The 20,942-nt window shown below is 40.4% G+C and overlaps 1 protein-coding gene across 2 annotated transcripts; it reads right to left on the reverse strand.

The window, feature by feature from the left end:
* Positions 1-982: 982 nt before the first annotated feature.
* On the reverse strand, positions 983-19,676 carry Fam151b (family with sequence similarity 151 member B). Of its 2 annotated transcripts, none has more exons than XM_090331700.1 (6): positions 19,587-19,676; positions 14,941-15,066; positions 12,894-13,059; positions 9,347-9,564; positions 6,080-6,215; positions 983-1,470 (listed from the first exon to the last, which is right to left on the reverse strand). In XM_090331700.1, the coding sequence occupies exons 1-6, from the start codon at positions 19,609-19,611 to the stop codon at positions 1,311-1,313; spliced, it is 831 nt and encodes a 276-aa protein (XP_090187826.1). In that variant the 5' UTR covers positions 19,612-19,676; the 3' UTR covers positions 983-1,310. The 2 variants fall into 2 exon arrangements, with proteins under 2 accessions (XP_090187826.1, XP_090187825.1); XM_090331699.1 differs by lacking the exon at positions 19,587-19,676 and adding an exon at positions 18,209-18,256.
* Between the last annotated feature and the right edge of the window lie 1,266 nt (positions 19,677-20,942).

The following is a 20,942-nucleotide window of genomic DNA, read 5'->3' on the forward strand; positions in this document are numbered from 1 at the left end:
CCTAAGAACAGTTTAAAATTATACCTCTAAACCTTAACCTAAGTGACATTAGGCTTACAGATGTCTCCATATAAAAGATTTTTTTTGTGTGTGTGCTGGTACTGGACTTGAACTCAAGGACCCACACTCTCTTTCAACTTCTTTTACAAATTATTGGTACTCCAACACTAGAGTCACAACTGCAGTTCCACATTTCCCATTTCCAGGAATCTTATAGATTTACCTGAGTTTCTAACAGCAGCCTAGCAAGTCATCAGTACACAACTTTTTTTTTCTTTTCCTTTGGCCAGTCCTGGGGCTTGAACTCAGGGCCTGAGCATGGTCCTTGGATTTCTTCAAGACTAAAGCTCTATCACTTGAGCCACAGTACCACTTCCAGCTTTTTCTATGTATGTGGTACCAAGGAATCAAACCTGGGTCTTGGTGCATGCTAGGCAAGCACTCTACAACTAGGCCAAACTCCCAGCCCCATATACATTACATTTCTTAAACATAATATTTAAAAAATAGTCAAATGCCAGTGGCTCACCTGTTAAGCTTAGCTATTCAGAAGGCTGAGATCTGAGGATCACAGATCAGAGCCAGTCTGGGCCAAAAAGTCCATGTGACTCATATCTCCAATTAATGATAAAAGCCACAAAAGAAGCTCAGAGACAGCACTCAGGTCCAGAGTTCAAACCCTGGGACCAGCAAAAAAAAAAGTTTTTAATCAAACTATTCAGGCCAGGAGTGTGGCCTAGTGTAGAGTGCTCTCCTAGCATGCATGAAGCCCTGGGTTGGATTCTTTGGAATCACATACACAGAAAAAGACAGAAGTGGAGCTGCTGCTCAAGTGGCAGAGTGTTAGCCTTGAGCAAAAAAATGTGTCCAAGGACAGTGCCCAGGCCCTGAGTTCAAGCCCTCAGGTCTGGCAAAAAAAAAAAAATCAAACTATTCAGGGCAAAAGAATCAAGTACCAAATTCATTCTGGACAAACAGTGGGTCAAATTTCATCACAATAAAATTTATTTATTAATTCAAGTCTTTTCACAAAATCAATGCATGGCTATTAGAAGAAAACTCATTAAGATGGTTTTGTTGTTGTCGTTCTAAAACAAGGCTTTACTATGTAGCCATTCCAAATGCTGAAATTACAAACATGCATTATTATCCCCAAGTTAAGTATTTTTACTGTAACTAAAAAGTATTTTTATGGCAGCTGTCAAAATACTAAAATAAAACTGTACCTTTCACCTTTGTCAAATAAATGCAAAAATAAAGCACAGATGGATGTGATACCAAAACATAGGAAGTAATGTAGACAAATTTTCTTAGAAATTAACTTTGATTCCAATAGCTTGCTTAAATTCTTGATTTTGTGGTTCCAAAATGTCATAGAAAACTTGATTTTTATTAAAATGTTCTCTAATATAAAGCAAGTCTTCAATGGAATAGTTATCAGTTTTCCCAGTCCAAATAGTCAGGCTGTACCTGTATTAAAATAAGAGAACTATATAATTAAAAAGGTTTTTTTTGGGGGGGGTAAGAAACAATGGCAAATGATTTTCTTAAGTCTAAAAATACACATTTATCTCTATAGTTAATGTACACAAATTTAAATTAATTAGCAATGGTATAACTATACTTTCCTATTTCATTCTTTCATCAACAAGAGACCAGAGATTTAAAATTTTTCACACTGGTATTGTCAAAACTGCATAACATCTATATTTGAATTACAGAAATATTACATGGCTCTTATTTATTTTTTGTTTGGGTTTTTAACTGTGGTTTTTTTTTTTTTTTGGTCTTTTCTATTTTGGTATTTGGGACCAAACCCAGGATATTGCACTTGCTCGGCAACTGCCTTGCCACTGAGCTATATCTCAGTCCTTATTAGAAACACAAACTAGTAGCACAAAAAGTGGGTCAAATTCTGGAAAAAGGAACTGAAGGGACTGTGTTACTCATCAAAGAACCTGTTAACTCATGTCAAAATTACAGCTGTTACTGAGCACAGCTGGCTCATACCTATAATCCTAGCTACTCAGGAGGCTGAGATTTGAGTATCACAGAAGCCAACCCGGGAAGGAAAGTCTATGAGACACTCTTTCTTTTATTTTTTTTTTGGGGGGGGAGGGTCATGGAGCTTGAATTCTGGGCCTGGACATTGTCCCTGAGCCACAGCCCCACTACCCATTTTCTAGTGATTAATTGGAGATAAGAGTATCCTGTTCTTTAGTTCCCAGGCTGGTTTTGAACTGCGATCCTCAAATCTCAGTCTCCTGAGTAGCTAGGATTACAGGCGTGAGTCACTGTACCTGGCCTCTGTGAGACTCATCTCCAATTAATAACCAAAAAGCTGGAAGTAGATCTGTGGCTCAAGTGGTAAGATACTAGCCTTGAGGAAAAAAGCTCAGGGACAGTGCCCAGGTCCTGAGTTCAAGCCTCAGGACTGTTAAAAAAAAATCATTTATTTCAGTGACAGAGTTGCATTAGAATCTATGGAAAAGCTTGCTATTCCATAGCTCTAAGTAGTTTCATATTTATTTTCCCCATAAATTTGTCACAATAGAGGAAGGGAGGTGATAATCTCCAAAGCATTCCTTCTGCTAACCATAAGAAGTAGCAGTTGGGCCGAGAGCTTGGCCTAGTGGTAGAGTGCTTGCCTAGTATATATGAAGACCTGGGTTTGATTCCTTGGTTCCGCATACACAGAAAAAAACTGGAAGTGGTGCTGTGGCTCAAGTGGTAGAGCTCTAGCCTTGAGGAAACCCAAGGACAGTGTTCAGGATCCAGGACTGGCAAAACAACAACAACAAAAAAGAAGTAGCTATGCAATTGGGCATATGGTCTTGCTACACTGACATATTCCTATCCTCATCAACAGTTACATCATTTTGGAAATATAACAAAGGAAAGCACTTTGGATTTTGTTTCACAGCAGTATTATGTGAAACCAGAAATAATTTTAAACTACAGCACAGATCATAGAGGAAAGGAAAAGTAAAAATTCTCTTTGAAGCCTATATTTCATGCTAGAATGGAATCTATTAATTTATCTGGGCACCATGGTGACAAGACTTATAAAAAGACAAGATATGATCATTTTGGTTAAAAGAAGAGCTTTCCAGTGCTAGCTTGTCTCATTTTATATTCTCCCTATTGTACTTAAATAAAAATGAAAAAATAAAATTGCTAAAGAGTATCTTGAATTATATTCATTCAAATCCAATTCTCTATCTACATTTTAGAGCTTTTTACTGGCCAAAAAACACACACACATATGTTATATAATTTAAGCAAATTATCATCAAGTACAAGTCAGTATAACCAGAACACAAAGCAGTATCTCGGGAGGGACCTGTGTGTCTCTACCCTATGACAACCTCTCCTCTCCCCTGGAGACCCTCACCCCTCACCTCTTCCTCTTACTTTAAGAAGCTAGGTTTATATAATGGATATTTTGTTTTACAAGGAGGGAAAATAAGAATCTCTATTTACATATTCACTTGTATTTACAAAGAAGCTAATATCTAGCTAACAAGAAACTGACAACTGTGGTCAGCAAGATTGGACAGGAAGACTGGGTAGCTGGAAGAAAGGATTTTTCACAGCATGATCCTTTACTAGATTTTTGAGCCAATTTTTTACTTATTTAAATAACAGCTGATATAACTGTGTGATAGAAACTGGTAGCTTTGCTTGACACCCATTCTCCTATGAATTATTATCTAAACGAAAGAATCATTTAGACTGAAAACTACATTCCCCAGCTCCACATGCAGCTAGATGTAGGCATGACTGTCCTCTTCATGAGTTACAAGAGCACACAAGTTAGTTTCCAGCTCTCATCCTCCTAGAGGAACCATGATTTTTGACAGCTACCCACGGAAAAGAGTATTAAGGAGACACTCTAGAGAAGTGTGAAAAAGAATAGTCTCACTTTACCCACATCCCAATCTTCCCAGTTAGGGTCCAAGGAGATTCCCTTGTTATTTGATTACTCCCATGTGGGAAAGTAGAAACATAATTAACACTCAGTTCCCCTGCCCTTGTGGCAGGATGGCCAAGAAGTCGGATTCATTCTCAGCTTAGCCAAGATACTGAGGGAATCTGATCAAGTCTGAGAGCAACTAGATGGAAAAAAGAGGGACAAGCTCAAAGCAACCACGCCATGGAACTCAATAAAGTGGGAAAATTCTTAATCATGTCACAGACTCTAAGAGCTCTGCTTAGAAAGCTTGGAAGATGGATAGCTGTGGATGTTCTCCTGGCCATGGATACCCCCAGTACCCTCTGATGCTCTCATGCATGGACATCCTCACAGATGGCATACACAAGCCTCTGCAGATCATGCAGGAGCACAAACAGCAGACTGACTCTTCTGAATTTGGAAAATATACTTCAGCACTTTAAAAGCACTACAGTAAGGAACATAAATAGGACAGTTCCGTCCCTCAGCCTAGCTGTCCAGGCTTAAAAGAAAGCACAGAAGAGGAAATAAAATGGGCAAAGTATGTGTATTGAGAGAAAAGTTATGGAAGACCCACAGAACCTTGATACAGTCTGACTGGGGAAGGTCTATCTAAAAGCTCTGTAGAGTTGAAAAATTGAAGGAGATATAACAATATGACTCTATCAAAGGAGCACAATAATTTCCTTCCTTTCTTCCTTTCTTTCTTCCTTCCTTTCTTCCTTTTCTTCCTTCCTTCCTTCCTTTCCTTTCCTTTCTTCCCTTCCTCTCTCCCTCCTTCCTTCCTTTCTTCTCCTAACTCTTCCTCTCCCCACCCACCTCTTTCTGCTGCTGCTACTGCTACTCCTCTTACAGGTATCATATTGGCTTAACTGCTCAGCTAATGGTTCTGTCACTTGAGTCTCATTTCTTTGCTGATTATTTTGGAGTCTCTTGTGAACTTTTCTACCTGGGCTGGCTTTAACTTCTGGCTATTCAGCCTCCTGAGTAGCTAGGATTACAGGTATGAGTGATCAGTGTTCATCTCACAATAATTCTGTTATAAACAACCTAAAAGAAATGGGAAACCATGGTATGTCTGTGAAAGTAAAACAAAACAAAAAAAACTTCTAAAGCTCAGCAAGCTACAAGAGAACACAAGTAGAGAAAGAAATCAAGAAATCAACATATGAACAAATTAGAAATGTAACAAAGACAATCATAAAGTAAGAACCTAACTGAAATTCTCAAACTACAGGATACAAGGGCATGAAAAATACAATACAGAGCTTTAAAAATAGACTCAAACAGAAGAAATACTCAATAAATTCAAAGAGTGTATTTGAAATTATGCACTCAGAGAAGAAGAAGAAGAAGAAGAAGAAGAAGAAGAAGAAGAAGAAGAAGAAGAAGAAGAAGAAGAGGAAGAAGAGGAAGCAGCAGTAGAAGTGGAGTAAGAAGATGCCGCCAGGCGCTGGTAGCTCACGTCTGTAATCCTAGCTACTCAAGGGCTGAGATCTGAGGATCATGGTTCAAAGCCAGCTCAGGCACAAAAGTCTGTGAGACTACAATTAACCATGAGGAAAACAGAAGTGCTACTGTGACTCAAGGTGGTAGAGTCCTAGCCTCAAGCTGAAGAGCTCATGGACAGTGCCTAGGCCCAGAGTTTAAGCCCCACCACTGACCAAAAAAAAAAAAAAAAAAAGGGAAAAATTGTGAACAAACTTTCAAGGATTAAAACACCAAACAAATGCAGTATTGAGATGCAAAAAGGAAAAGAGGATGAAAAAAAGAAAAATTTAATAAAATTTTACATGAAAAGTATTTCTGAAATGATGAAATTAAGAAAGAAACTAATTTATCTACTCTTAGCAGTCTGTGACTATGAAATAATAAATAATAAAGATGACAGCATTTGGGGGCATCTAGTACCTATACAACCTTTTGTATGGAGCATGTCAAAAGACTAGCTGTTAAGCAGAAGGAAGTCCACAGAGCCTCAGTCTGGTGGGAGAAACAGTGTATATATACAGTAGTGTCATTTCCTTTTCCTCTCACACACACACTGTCCTATGATTTTCAAGCTCTGTTGATTCTTTCATAAATATTCACTTGCATACCTTACTTCGTTAAACTAATACATACCTGTTTGATTGCTCTAATAGCCAGAGTAACTGAGAACAGGACTGTCTGACTAATGCTGCCCTGACAGGGAATGTTACAGGCTGACTGAGTCCACTGCATATATAGTCCATCTCTTTCACCATTGCCCAACTGTACCCTGAAATGAAAAGACAGAAAGTAAACTTCCTAATTGAAATCTTGAACATCAATTAAATAAAAAATCAATTCATAAGTTTATTGCAAATTTATAAGATAAATGAACCAAATTTGTAAATTCTTCCATTTGGATTCAGAGTAAATTGAAATATCATAATAAAAGGGAATATTGTTTTAATTGTGTGGTAGGATGAATGTACCTAGGGTCTTACTCTAGGCAAGAAAGTTTTCTACGAATATAATGTAACTCTTCTATTAATTACAATAAAAATATATTTTAAAAAAGTTTTCTAACACTGAGTTACATCTCCAACTCAACCTATTTTTTTTTTCTTTTAAATTTAAGAGACAGGGTTCTCGGGCTTAAATGGCCTCACACTTATGATTCTTCTGTGATTCTCTGTAATTACAGGCATGCATTCCCATACTTGATTATCCAAGAAAATATTTGTAATGGAAAATGTATATAAAGGCCATACCATATTAACCTAGAGCACAACAAAAACATAACACTAAAGAGATTTTTAAGGGGTTCAGGGTATAGTTCTGTAATAGAGAATGAGCTTAAAATATGTCAGGCCTGGGTTCAATCCCAAATTAAAAAACAAAAATAGAAAAAAATCCAAGTAATCTCTGAGGTGAAAAAAAGTAAATTTGAAACAATTTTAACTTACTTCAGTGTAAGACCTTTTTCTTAAGGACACAGAAACAAACAGAAGCAAAGGACAAAATCCACAGTCATGCATCAATGGCTTATGTCTGTAATAATAGATACTGAAGAGGCAGAGATCTGAGGATCAAGGTTCAAAGCCAACCTGGACAGAAAAGTCTAAGGGACTCTATCTCCAAATAACAGGCAAAATGCTATGCTGGGAGTGTGGTTCAAGTGGCAGAGTTCCAACAGTGAGTGAAAAATGCCCAGTTCTAGTATTGATACCATACAGTACTTCTAATCTCTTAAATATAAAAATAAGATAGTATTTTTATTTAAAGATTCTAAGGTATGTCTCATTTCTTAGGTCATTGTGTATCATTATTATGCTGTATAAACTGAGATTTTTCTATCTGTGCTAGTTAACTTTTCTTTTCCAAGAAAAAAATCATCAGCTGTTCAATTCTATTTTCTTTGCAGCTAGTCTAAATCACTTAGAGTTTTCATGTAAAGTAGAAGTAAAAGAAAAACTGACTTTATAAATCATGTTGAGTATTGTGGAAAATGCATTGATTGCTTATAAATTACATCTAAAACTGTTTCTTTTTGTATCACCCTAACCTCTATCAAAAATGGGTTGTAGTCAAGACCAAAGGAACGAAAGGCGCAAGGTATCCTTAATATGCGGCTACTAGATCCAAAGAGTACAAGAGGGAGGACTCATTAGTCACATACCCAATGCTATGGACATAGCATTGGAAATATAAACACAACTACATAGACACAAAAATTTGTGACTCTATAGACATAATGTTTTAATACAGAGATTAATATGTATCTATGACATACAAACCCTCAGCCTGATTTCAATTATGTTCTAAAATCTAAGTGCCAGTAATTGTATATAGAGATTCCCTTCTTGAATACTTGTTTGTTAAACATGTCATTTGAAATATGATGTAAAAATCAATGTTAATAAATTCTTTAATAAAAATATTTTAAAATGGGTTGTAAAAGTATTGGAAGATAAAGGAGGCTTTGCAGAAATCCTAAGTAAATAACTCAATTTAGTAGGTAAATTGCTGGTAAACAAAAAGGAAATATTTCTTCTTTAAAATTTCAAAAATACATTTACTTCTAGAATAAGGGATGGCTAACAGAAACTGTACTGTGGTTAGAAAGTTATACATGAGCTGGGTGCCAGTGGCGCATGCCTAGCTACTAGGAGGCTGAGATCTAAGGATCATGGTTCAAAGCCAGCCAGAACACAGAAGTCTGTGAGACTCAAATGAGTTTGGTGCTGAGGTTCAAGTGGTAGAGTGGTAGCACTGCACTGAAGAGCTCAAGGACAGAGTTCAAGCCCCATGACCAAGACACACACACACACACAAAAGAAAGATATGCATGCTCTTCTTTAACAAGCTTTAGCTTAAGAAGTAAGGCAGGATAAAGCACTGGTTGGTAATAACAGGGCAGTAATGGGAAAGAACTTGAACACACTCAGGATGTAGACATGGTTTACTTGCTGCAAACCAGAGAGAGGGCCCTTGTTAGACTAAGAACAGATGGAGTTTAGAATCATAAGAGAGGTAATAAATACTTTTGTTTTTCTTCGACCACTTTTTAAAATTTTATTTTATTGCAAAGGTGATATACAGTTATATAAGTAGTACATTTCTTTTCAGTGTACTCTTCAACTCTTCAAGCATTTTTTTTTTTTTGTGGGCCGTGGGGCTTGAATGCCTGGGTGCTGTCCCTGAGTTGCTAGCGCCCTACACCTGGGCCTGTATATAGTACCTGAGCTCTCCAGCTCAAGACTGAGAAGCACTTGGCTCTCAGATTTTGTTGGTAGGTTTTGTGTGTGTGTGTGTTATTTGGTTGGTTGGCCAGGGGGTCTTGAACTTTGGGCCTGGGCACTGTCCCTTGGCTCTTCAGCTCAAGGCTAGGGTTCTATCACTTGAGCCACAGCACCACTTCCAGTTTTCTGGTGGTTTATTGGAGATAAGAGTCTCACAGTCTTTTGTGGCTGGGCTGGCTTTGAACCTCGACCCTCAGATCTCAGCCTCCTGAGTAGCTAGGATTACAGGTGTGAGCCACTGGCACCCAGTATGTATGCGTGTATTTTTCTTTTACTTTGTATTAAATGTACTATTTTTATTTATTTTTTTAGTTGGTCATGGGTCTTCAACTCTGGGCCTAAGCGCTGTCCCTGAGCTCTTCAGCTCAAGGCTACAACCCTACCCCTTGAGCCACAGCGCTACTTCTCATTTTCTAGTGATTAATTAGAGATAAGAGTCTCACAGCTTTGTAGTGCCCATGTTGGCTTTGAATCACAATCCTCAGATCTCAGCCTCCTGAGTAGCTAGGATTACAGGCATAAGTCACTGGGTCACTGAGCCTGGCTTAAAGGTACTATTCTTATAATTGGAGGATGTTTTAATTTGACTAATGATAAACATATCATTAGAATGGTCCATTACCTTCATTGACTTTTTCAGGATGCCAGCCTGTTGTCCAACCCAGGGAAAATGTCACATCTGGAAAGAAGGATGTCACGGTGTCTATAAATGGTTTCGCATCTACTACTTTGCTAGTCCCATTTGGACCCGGAAGAATATCAGCATTAATCCACACAGGACATTTCAGGTAGTGCTTCACCTTTTCCAGTAGCATCATGGATGGTTCCACAGCTGCCAAACTAAAAACAGTTAGCTGTCAATAAAACACTCTCACAGTGAAAAGGTCTTTTAGACCACTGGTGTTCTCAAATTCACAGTATCAACATAATGCAAAAACACTTGACAAATAAAATCAAGTATCACAGCAGAGGGGAAAGCTAACGTATACTATATTTCATAATATTGATTTCCACTTATTAGTCCTGAAAGGAATGAAACGGTTCTACAGCTATATGAGTAATGCCACCAATCATGGACCCAGCAGAGGTTTGGAAGTTCCTCACTAAGCTAGTATAAAGCAGTTCGTAGCTCATGCTGGGATGGAAGGCTAAGAATCATGAGAATGGCTTTGGGAGGGGAGAACATTAGCAGCCCTCCTCAGGGTCCTTTTCTTCTCCAAGACGTGACATGTCTATCCCGGCTTTTGCCCTTCTTTCTTCTCCTTTTGTGTACCTTCCAAGGACAAATCAACAATCTCATTAAATAGTACACTAAAACCAGTGAAGCCAGGCTGTAGTCCTTAGCTTCTCATCTCCTTCATTCTGCTCCTGAAATGGAGGACTGATAAACTCTAAAGCTGGACCTTGCAGACTCAATGAAATGTGTCATTTCTCATGCCATTATCAATGTCATGTTATAACTACAGTTCTAAAAGTCATATGGAACACAGAAAATCCAGAATCCTGAGCAAAAAGAGCAAGACTGGAGGCATCACAATATTTATTCTTCTTCCCTTTACACTCTCCATTACCAGCCATGTGACCTCCAGCAGCCTACCTGACCCCTCAGCCTCCATTTCCCATCTGGAAAAGGAGGATAACAACAATGACCTATGTCTTAGATTATTAGGAAGATTAAACGAAAAACCTATGCAATTTCTTGCAAGATGGTCTGACAAATAATACATGGTTCTTACAGATGCTTTAGTCATTCCCCTTCAAATACATTAGGATTAATTTTTCTAAAAGTCTGGCTCTTTTGTGGTAGCTGCTAGCCTTTAAGAATAACAAGTTAATCTGTGGGGAGCCAAAGGAAACATCTGAGGGAATTCAAGAGGAAATGTTAAACAAGAAAAAATGAGCTCTGAAAAAGGCAAGGAGAGGTGGGGAGTGCAGCCTAATGGTAGAATGCTTGCCTAGCAGACACAAAGCCCTGGGTTCAATTCCCCAGTACCACATATATACAGAAAGAGCTGGAGTCAGCCGGGCGCGGTGGCTCTCATCTGTAATCCTAGCTACTCAGGATGCTGAGATCTGACAGCGCCCAGGCTGAGTTTTCAAGCCCCATGAGCCACAAAAAAGAAAGGAAGGAAGAAAGGAAGGAAGAAAAAGTAAGTAAAGAAAGAAAAGAAAAGAAAAAGAAAAAGCTGGAATGGTGCTGTGGTTCAAGTGGTAAAGTACTAGCCTTGACAAAGCCCAAGGACATACCTAGTCCTGAGTTCAAGTCCCAGGACTGGCAAAAAAAAGGGGGGGGGCAAGGAGATCTAAAATTTGAAATTGCCAAGTATTACATGTGAAATAAATGCTCTACTTCATGGTGGAATAAATGCCAGATTGTTTCTAAAAATCCTAGGATCTGGTTCTAGTTCAGTCAGCAAAGCTTAGCTATTGCCATTAGTAGTTAAAAAAATCTCTCTGGGACTAAGTTTCTTAGTCAGTAAAACAGTTGAGTCACATACCATTTGAAAATCTTCATAACTATATGCCATAATATTTTTTTGCTTGTCCTGGGGCTTGAACTTACGGTCTGGGCACTGTCCTTGGGCTTTCTCAAGGCTAACGCTCTACCACTTAAGCCACAGCACCACTTCTAGTTTTAATGTGTATGTGGTACCAAGGAATCCTAGGCAAACTACCACTAGGGCACACTCCCAGCTCTTAAGCCAGTTCTTTAACTCACAAGTCCCCATCAATATGAACAGCTGCTTACTCAAGATTCCATATATTGCTCAGTCACCAACAACAATGAGGCTTATTGACAGCTCCTATAACAAATGGTTGGACCACCTTACTAATTCTACAAGGACTCCAAATCCTTATTTATTTATTTTTGTGGGTCATGGGGCTTGAACTCCACCTGGGCGCTGCCCTGAGCTCTTCAGCTCAAGGCTACCATCCTACCTTTGAGTCAATCCCCACTTCCTGTTTTCTAGAGAATAATTGGAGATAAGAGTCTCAGGTCCTTTTGTGCCCAGGCTGGTTCTGAACCTTGATCCTCAGATCTTAGCCTCCTGAGTAGCTAGGATTACAGGTGTGAGCCACTGTGCCTGGCTTCTTATTACTTTCTTTTTTTTTTTTTTGCCAGTCCTGGGCTTGAGCTCAGGGCCTGAGCACTGTCCTTGGACTTTCTCAAGGCTAGAGCTCTACCACTTGAGCCTCAGCACCACTTCCGGCTTTTTTTGCTATGTATGTGGGGTACCAAGGAATCGAACCCGGGTCTTCGTGCATGCTAGGCAAGCACTCTACCACTAGGCCAAACTCCCGGCCCCTTCTTATTACTTTCTTGAGGTAATTCAAATTTAAAATATGATTCAAAGATAATGGAGGTTTATTATCAAATCTGAATTTTAACAGTAGTAGTCTTCATGAGGTTTGTGATAAGCTTTCTTAGTATATTCTTATGATACAAGTTATAAATAATTTTCACTTATGAGAGTGAAAACATCTGCTATCGCCAGAGAGAAGGAAATGACATTTAATCTTACTCTTCACTATCAATACTTCCAAACCAATATTTAGAAAAAAAACACTTTAGTTGTTGAAGCATTCCATACAATTCTATTTACAAATAGAATAAGTCACATCGATATTCATTAACTGCTTCAATAATATTCTCTCAACTCTCACAGACTGTTTTTCAACAAAAGAAAATTATTTTAAAAATTAGAATTCTGTTATCGCACAGATCACTTATGACAAATTCCTTTATAAAAATTAACTTTAGTGGCTGGGAGTTTGGCCTAGTGGTAGAGTGCTTGCCTAGCATGCATGAAGACCCAGGTTCGATTCCTGGGTACCACATATATAGAAAAAAGCCAGAAATGGTGCTGAGGCTCAAGTGGTAGAGCTCTAGCCTTGAGAAAGTCCAAGGACAGTGCTCAGGCTCTGAGCTCAAGCCCAGGACTGGCAAAAAAAAAATTAACTTTAGAACTTTAGTCTCAAGAGGTCCCTGAGAAACAATCAGCATATTTCTCAGCAGATATCAGGCAGGTCCATTCCTGGAACATATTAAAGCCTATGCTTTGACTTTAGTTTGCATTAAGTACAAAAATACACAGGCATGGGTATGTGTGGCTATTAATTTTCCTCAGAGTTTTCTGAAACAACCAAAAACATGTTTGTATAAATACCTCTTGAAATCCAGCTTGATGCCTTTATTGCTTTTCATAACCTCTGCCAGCCACTCTTGCAAAGTGTTATCGCTACTTGTTTCAGGAGGGTGGGCCATGATTGGTGGTCCATGCTCTGACTCATTGCCTGGAAGAAGGACATCAGCCTCTATCATGTGAGCAGAGCCTGTCCAAATTAAAGACCTTCAGTTAGTGCTAAAAAAAAAAAAAAAAAAAAAAAGACAGAGGGCCGGGAGTTTGGCCTAGGGGTAGAGCACTTGCTTAGCATGCACGAAGACCTGGGTTGAATTCCTTGGTACCACATACATAGAAAAAGCTAGAAATGGTGCTGTGGCTCAAGAGGTAGAGTTCTAGCCTTGAGAAAGCCCTAGGACAGTGTCAGACCCTAAGTTCAAGCTCCAGGACTGGAAAAAAAAAAAAAGACAGAAACACAGGAAATGCTGTATCCTATACTATTCCAAGGAATGGGAAAGGAAGGAAAGAAAGACATTGCTAAGGAACGACTACTTGCCAGGTACTGTATCCGGCCTTTATATGTTGTCTTTACTTTCCTCCAGATGAGTTAACAGGTGCCCAGAAGCTAAACACTGCCTATATTACAGAGTTGGTAAGCTGTTGTCAGAGTTATGTACATGTTTCCAATACTAAGCAAAATGAGTACATGAGGGTAGACTTACTTGGATTGGTGGAAGTTTTCTGGAAATATTGAATAGTTGGTTTGTTTTTTGTTTTTTTTTTGTTGGTCATGGGGCTTAAACTCTGGGCCTGGGCGCTGTCCCTGAGCTCTTCAGCTCAAGGCCACCACCTAACTCTGGGCCTGGGTGTTGTCCCTGAGTTCTTAAGCTCAGGGCTACTGCCCTACCCCTTGAGCCACAGCACCAAATCCAGTTTTCTAGTGATTAACTGGAGATAAGAGTCTCACAGATTTTAGTTCCTGGGCTGTCTTTGAACCACGATCCTCAGATCTCAGCCTCTTTTATAGCTAAGGAGGCATGAGATCTATGGTGTGAGCCACTGTGCCCAGCAATAGTTATTTTTTTCTTCTCAACCCTCAAATTGGAAGCTGTGGTTATATATTACTCATGGCTGAAATGTATATTAAAAGCTCATTTCTTAAGAATGACACAAGAGGGCTGGGAGTTTGGCCTAGTGGTTAAAGTGCTTGCCTAGCATGCATGAAGACCTGGGTTCGATTCCTCGGTACCACATACATAGAAAAAAGCCAGAAGTGGTGCTGAGGCTCAAGTGGTAGAGCTCTAGCCTTGAGAAAGTCCAAGAACAGTGCTCAGGCCCTGAGCTCAAGCCCAGGACTGGCAAAAAAAAAAAAAGAATGACACAAGATTTTCTAGCTCCAGCTGAGTTCCCCACTAAATGCAGCTCCATGAAGACTATGGTCTATACTACCTGCAAAGGAACCAGCCAGCTGACACACATCATATGAGACTTGGTACAAATGCTATTTTAAGTCATAAGTTGGAGGTACATAAACAGAAAGAAACATCTGGAAAAAAAAATCTGAATCATGTGTCATTGGCTTTGGGACCAGATGAAGGCTACAAAAGGCAAGGAAAGAGCTGGTCATGAAAGTAGGAAGAGCCATGTGGTAACTTGTATTTGAAGTTTGAGAATACACAACTTATTTTATGTGGTAGTAAAACCCTAGTGACACTGTCATCTGCAGAAACTGGAAGAAGATAGGGAATCTTCTCCCTAATGAATTTGCAAACTTAGAGAAGGAGGTATGCAGTGGAAAGTTGAAAGTGCTAAGGCTTCTTAACCATGGTACAGAATATGAAAGGAGTAAGCTAAATAAATCTTCAGCCTTTTAGAAGCACTGGAAGAACTTCTATTTCCTTCACACAGGAAAAATGGAGTAACAGTGGAATTTTAGAGAAATTGGCCAGAAGCATGTATAGGACTTTCTGGTTACTGAGGTGGTTTGGAGATTCTAAAAACAGCACCCCATTTTCCATAAGGCCTCTGAGAAATAAAATGATTACTTGTGTTACCTGTAAATTCCCAAGGTAAGTAAAAGTAACGAACTTACTTCTCAAGGCCTCATCCATTTGTGCCTTGTGATTAGCTGCATGATACCAGACAATCTCAGCACCATCTTCTGTTGTAATCTGGTTATTTCTCAGAAAATACTCCAATATGTTTTCACTCCATGATCCTAAAATAACAAGATCTACATGAGAAAGACTGGTACTTTTTTATTCTTGCCAGTCCTGGGGCTTGAACTTAAGATCTGAGCACTGTCCTTGGGCTTTCCTCAAGGCTAGTACTCTACCACTTGAGCCACAGCACCACTTTTGGCTTTTTTCTGGTAGTGACGAATTAAACCCAGGGCTTCATGCATACTAGGCAAGCACTCACTCTACCACTAGGCCAGCTCCCAGAATGACTCATACTTTTTATAGAGTAAAACTATTATTTTTTTTTCTGGTTGGTCATGGGGCTTGAACTCTGGGCCTGGGCTCTGTCCCTGAGCTCTTTAGCCCAAGGCTAGTGCTCTACCACAGAGCCACTTACAGTTTTCTGGTGGTTAATTGGAGATAAGAATCTCACAGACTTTCTCCTAGGCTGGCTTTGGACTGTGATTCTCAGATCTCAGCCTTCTGAGTAGATTCTGGGATGCAGTAAAATTCTTTAGAGCAAAATTTATTATGGAAATATAGAAATGATACGAGACATATATTCTTAGTAAAAATGTTATTATATAAGGCAAATTAATGTTTTGTGTGCATTACAATTTACTACCCACATTCCTCATTACATGTTAGATCTATAAATGTGTCCGATCTTCTGACATATACATCTATCTCCACTTATACTCAACCAAATTTTTTTTCTCTATTTCTATATACTTGAATTCTGTTTTAGATTCTCTATAAAACCGTACAGTATTTCCTTCTTTCCTGTGTAGCTATTTCACTTAGAATAACAATTCCCTCATGGCTCATGCTTAGCAAGAAGTCATTTTTAGGGGCTGGGAGTTTGGCTTTAGTGGTAGAGTGCTTGCCTAGCATGCATGAAGACATGGGTTTGATTCCTCAGTACCACATACATAGAAAACGCCAGAAGTAGTGCTGTGGCTCAAGTGGTAGAGCTCTAGCCTTAAGAAAGCCCAAGGACAGTGCTCAGGCCCTGCATTCAAGTCCCAGGACTGGCAAAAAATTAGTCATTTTTAGGGATGAATAATATTTTTCTTTGAGTGTGTGTGTGTGTGTGCACATGCTTGTGTTTGTGTGGACAACACAGCTGTTATCATATACCTAGCTTGTTTACTTCATACATTAGCTATTATGAATAATGTTTTAGAGATATCTTTACAGGTAGTGATTTTTAGTTCCTTTGAATATATGCCTACAGGAAGGATTGTTGGGCTAAAATAGTATGTCACTAATAAGAAGGACTAGAAGATGGTAAGGGAAAATATCAACTTAGATTAGGATATTGCAAGTATACTAAATATGTTACATAATGTAATAATTAGTATATACAGGATGGTATGAACATCTGAAACATAAAAAGGATGTAGGAAGAAAATTTAAATGGCAAGAAATAGATCTTCAAGGGTTGAAACTTCAGAAATTTCACATCATATCCCAGCCCTATAAATAGAAGTAAATGAATATAAAGCCAAAGTTATGTCTAAAAATTGTTAGTTTTGTACAGTTTGTTTCCTCTATCTAAAGTCCCAATGAACATTCTGGTGCATATTCATTTCAGATTATGACTCTTGGAAATATTCATGAGTGGTTAAGTGAACTCTTGAGATAGTATTTATAGATTTATATAGCATGTACAAATGTAAATAATTATTTCTTTTTGTCTGTCATGGGGTTTGAACTCTGGCCCTGGGTGCTGTCCCTGAGCTCTTCAGCTCAAGGCTACCACCATACCCCTTGAACCACAGTGCCACTTACGGTTTTCTGTTGGTTAATTGGAGATAAGAATCTCATGGACTTTAATGCCTGGGCTAGCTTTGAGATCCTCAGATCTCAGCCTCCTGAGAATCTAGGATTACAGGCATGAGCCACTGTGCCTTGCTTTAAATAATTCTTATGTCTGTCAACTAAAGCACACCAGATTTTCTCTTCATTACTTCCCTAATTCTGCTTACTCATTCAAACATTCATTAAGTGCTTTCCAAGTGTCTGCAAGTACTTAAGCAAAAGATTATGCCTGCCATTAACTGTTGGACAAGTATTAGGAATTGCCAGTGAAACACTGTACAAGGCAATATTTGATCTGAGAGGGGCAAATAAAGATGACTTCTAACCAATATACATGGGATTTAGGAACCACTTGGAATAAAGAGTGGGCTGTCCCCAAGCAGTCACCTGAGACACATGGGCCTATTTTGGCATATGAAATAGTCAGAGCCACAAGATTGTTGGGAGGCGATTGGCGGGAAGGAAATGGGACAAAAACATGGGAGGGACTATCAATGTGTGAGAAGTAATGTACCTACTACCTGATGAATTTAACTGTAACCCCCTCTATACATTATTGCAACAATAAAAAAATAGAAGATCATCATCTTTTAGATATTCAGTTTGGGCATTTTAGAAGGTTTATTATTGGCTAAATGTCCAACAAGAAGAAAATAAGATCACAGTATATTGTGGTACACTAAATGGCATCAGCTGTGGTAGCACACACCTGTAAACCCAAAACTCAGAAGTTGGCACAGGAGGATTGTAAGTTGAGGCCAGGCTGGACTACAAGCAAGACCCCCATCACAAAAGGAAGAGAGAGCTGGGCACCGGTAGCTTATACTTAGATCTACTCTGGAGCCTGGGATTTGAGGATTGCAGTTTGCAGCCTGCCCAAGCCGGAAAGTTTTTGGTATTCTTATTTCCAATTAACCACCAAAAAACCAGAGGGGAAGGGCTATGGTTCAAGTGGTGGAGTGCAAACCTTGAGCACAAAACTCAAGGCTGGTATCAAGGCCCTCAGTCCAAGTCCCAAGACTGGCAGAGAGAGCAGAGAGGAGAGAGAGAGAGAAGAGAGGAAGAGGGGGGGGAGGAGAGAGAGAGAGAGAGAGAGAGAGAGAGAGAGAGAGAGAGAGAGAGAGAGAGAGAGAGAGAGAGAGAGAGAGAGAGAGAGAGAGAGAGAGAGAGAGGGGGCTGGGGAGGCAGAGAAGGTAGTGGATACCAAATGACTTAGGGCTCTATATTTCTGAACTTCCCCTATTCATACCTCCCTGAGAGATTTGTTTTTATGCTACCATGACAAAGTTGGGTAGCTAAAACACAATGGTAATTATCAATGTTTTCTTAAGAAACTAGAAAAATCATGTTTCCTACCTACATCTTCCATGCAGCTGAAATGACAGGTGGAAGCCACCATTCCCACATCACCACATTTTTTTTTTTTTTTTTTTTTTTTTTTTGTGGATCATGATGCTTGAACTCGGCCTGGGTGCTGTCCCTGAGCTCTTCAGCTCAAGACTACTGCTGTATCCCTTGAGCCACAGCCCCACTTCCTGTTTTCTAGTGATTAATTGGAGATAAGAGTCTCAGGTTCTTTAATGCCTGGGCTGGCTTTGAACTGAGATCCTCAGATCTCAGTCTCCTGAGTAGCTAGGATTACAGGCATGAGCCACCATGTCCGGCTTCTGTATTCTTTTAATGGGTGAATTGCTAAATTTTACTTAGCCATAACTATGTACAAGAGGCTCCTTGTATGTTAGAAGAGGCACATGTCCAGATAAACATAAGTTGGAAATACCATAGATCAAGAAAACAATACCTAGTGTCATGGCCTATTCTAGCCTACCCTAAGCACGAGCTGATACTTTAATTGACCTAGACTTGGAATTAAACCTTGATAAGAAGGATGTTTTCAACATAAATCATATTGTGTCTTTCATGTTCATGTTGAAAACATGTTTTTATTTTATTCATTTATTTTTTGCCGGTCCTGGGCTTGGGCTCAGGGCCTGAGCACTGTCCTTGGACTTTCTCAAGGCTAGAGCTCTACACTTGAGCCTCAGCACCACTTCGGCTTGTTTCTATGTATGTGGTACCAAGGAATCGAACCCGGGTCTTCGAGCATGCTAGGCAAGCACTCTACCACTAGGCCCAACTCCTGGCCACGTTTTTATTTTTGTATGATCAAACAATTCAGTTTGGTCCTAACTTTCTTCAAAATCAAGAAAGAACTTTAGAAAATGTCCCAAAGTTACTGAGTATTGGCATTTTTCCCACTTTAGAAATCTGGAAATGTCACCGAAGCCGACAGATGAGACCACTGAGGCTTCAGTTATGGATGGTGGCTTTCTGGGGAATTCTCGGGCCTGCGGTTTATCTCACCTTAGTCTGCAGACTAAGCCACCACGCAGGCCTGACTACCAATGGTGGAGCCCCGGAGGGGAGAAGGCCGGGTCAGGCGGCTCCAGGTGTCACCACCTTTTACTTCAAGGGAAACCTCCGAGAGGTCGTCCCCGCCCTCCAAATGCTCTTCCCTACACCTCCTCCCCTGGGCCGGCCTCCTCGACCAGGCGGCCTGGACGCGCGCCCGCCCGCCCGCCGCGGATAGGGTCCCACCCCCGGCCGCCGGAGCTCGGCGGAGACCGAGGGACACCCTCCCGCCCGGCAAGCCCGGACAGCGCCCACCCGCGCACGGAAACCCGCGCGGCGCACTCAGAGCTCTCGCAGAGAGAAGTCAGGGAGAGACGCGTACCTGAGCCCCCAGCGGACGTTGTCATGGTGACGGACGCCCGTGGTCTGCGCAGGCGCTTCACCAGATGGCTGAAAACGCGGGCCCTAACCCACCCGGTGTTCACGTGATGAGAAGTGCGCACGCGCACCGCTCTGCGCCAGCGCACAACAGTGCGACCCCCCCCACCCCCCCCGGGATTTCAGCATTGCTACCTTAGTGAGATTGCGGAAGAAGTGAATGGTGAGAGCTATGGGTTTCCAAAGTTGGTGTATTCTTTATTTTAGTCACACCTTAACGCCATGGAATCATCATTGCTCCCAAGAATAGAAAAACACTGAACTTTGTTCTCTCTTCCTTTCCTTTGAGGGCCTCAGTGGTGCCAGAAGTCAACGCAGCTACTTGGATTTCCTGCAGCCTGAGATTTCAGGCAACACACCACATTTAGAGCAAACAGTTATTTCATACAGAAAGACACTTTCAGAGGTGACAATGGGTTAGTCCCTAGAGAAGTTTATTGAAGTTTAGGGGACTTGGGGGGTTAAGTTCCTCCCCGTGGCCACCAGACAGGAAATGATTGACGTAATGTTTGTCAGTGAATTCCGTATCTCAAGAATCGCCTGTGATCCCAGTTGGTGGCCCATGCCTGTAATCCTACCCACTCAGGAGGCCGAGATCTAAGGATTGTTGTTCTGAGCCAGCCCAGGTAGGAAAGTCCCTGTGACTTCTTGTCAATTAACCATCAAAAAAAAAAAAAAAAACAGAAGTAAAGCTCAAATAGTAGAGCGCTGGCCTTGATCAAAATAGCACAGGGACATTCGCACGGGCCCTGAATCCAAGACCTGTGATGGACCAAAAAAAAAAAAAAAATCACCGTGTCCACCTAAGAAAAAAATGGGGTGTGGTGGGGGTTTAAAAGTAGAATGTGATTATGACATAGTCTTGGGCAAAGAGGCCCACCTTAACCCAATTAGCACTTATTTCTCATTTGACACCAGGTGCAGGACATAATGATGAGTGGCATTCAGGGGCAGATCAATCTTAAAGATCACTGCAGTACTGAAAGTAGTTAGGACCCAGGGCCCTGGGTCAGCATATTAGCCTAGTAGGCTGAAACCAGACACAAAAGAGATATTTCAAATATCTTGCCTTTGGCTCCTCCCTATCCCCTTCTAGTTTTGGTAACTTTTTCCTGACCCTCATGGGAAGATTTTCAGAAAAGGACTAGTTAGGAATCAGTAACCCATAAGGATGTCGTGTAACCCAACCAAGAAAGTGTCACCTTCCAAAAATACATAATAGGGGCAACAAGAGAGCAGCAATGGTGTAAGAACACCTAGCCTGAAAACTGAGGCAGCGAGACACACACACACACACACA

This window comes from Megascapheus bottae, chromosome 4 (genome assembly GCF_031878675.1).
Source record: "Megascapheus bottae isolate mThoBot1 chromosome 4, mThoBot2.hap1, whole genome shotgun sequence".
NCBI lineage: Eukaryota > Metazoa > Chordata > Mammalia > Rodentia > Geomyidae > Megascapheus > Megascapheus bottae.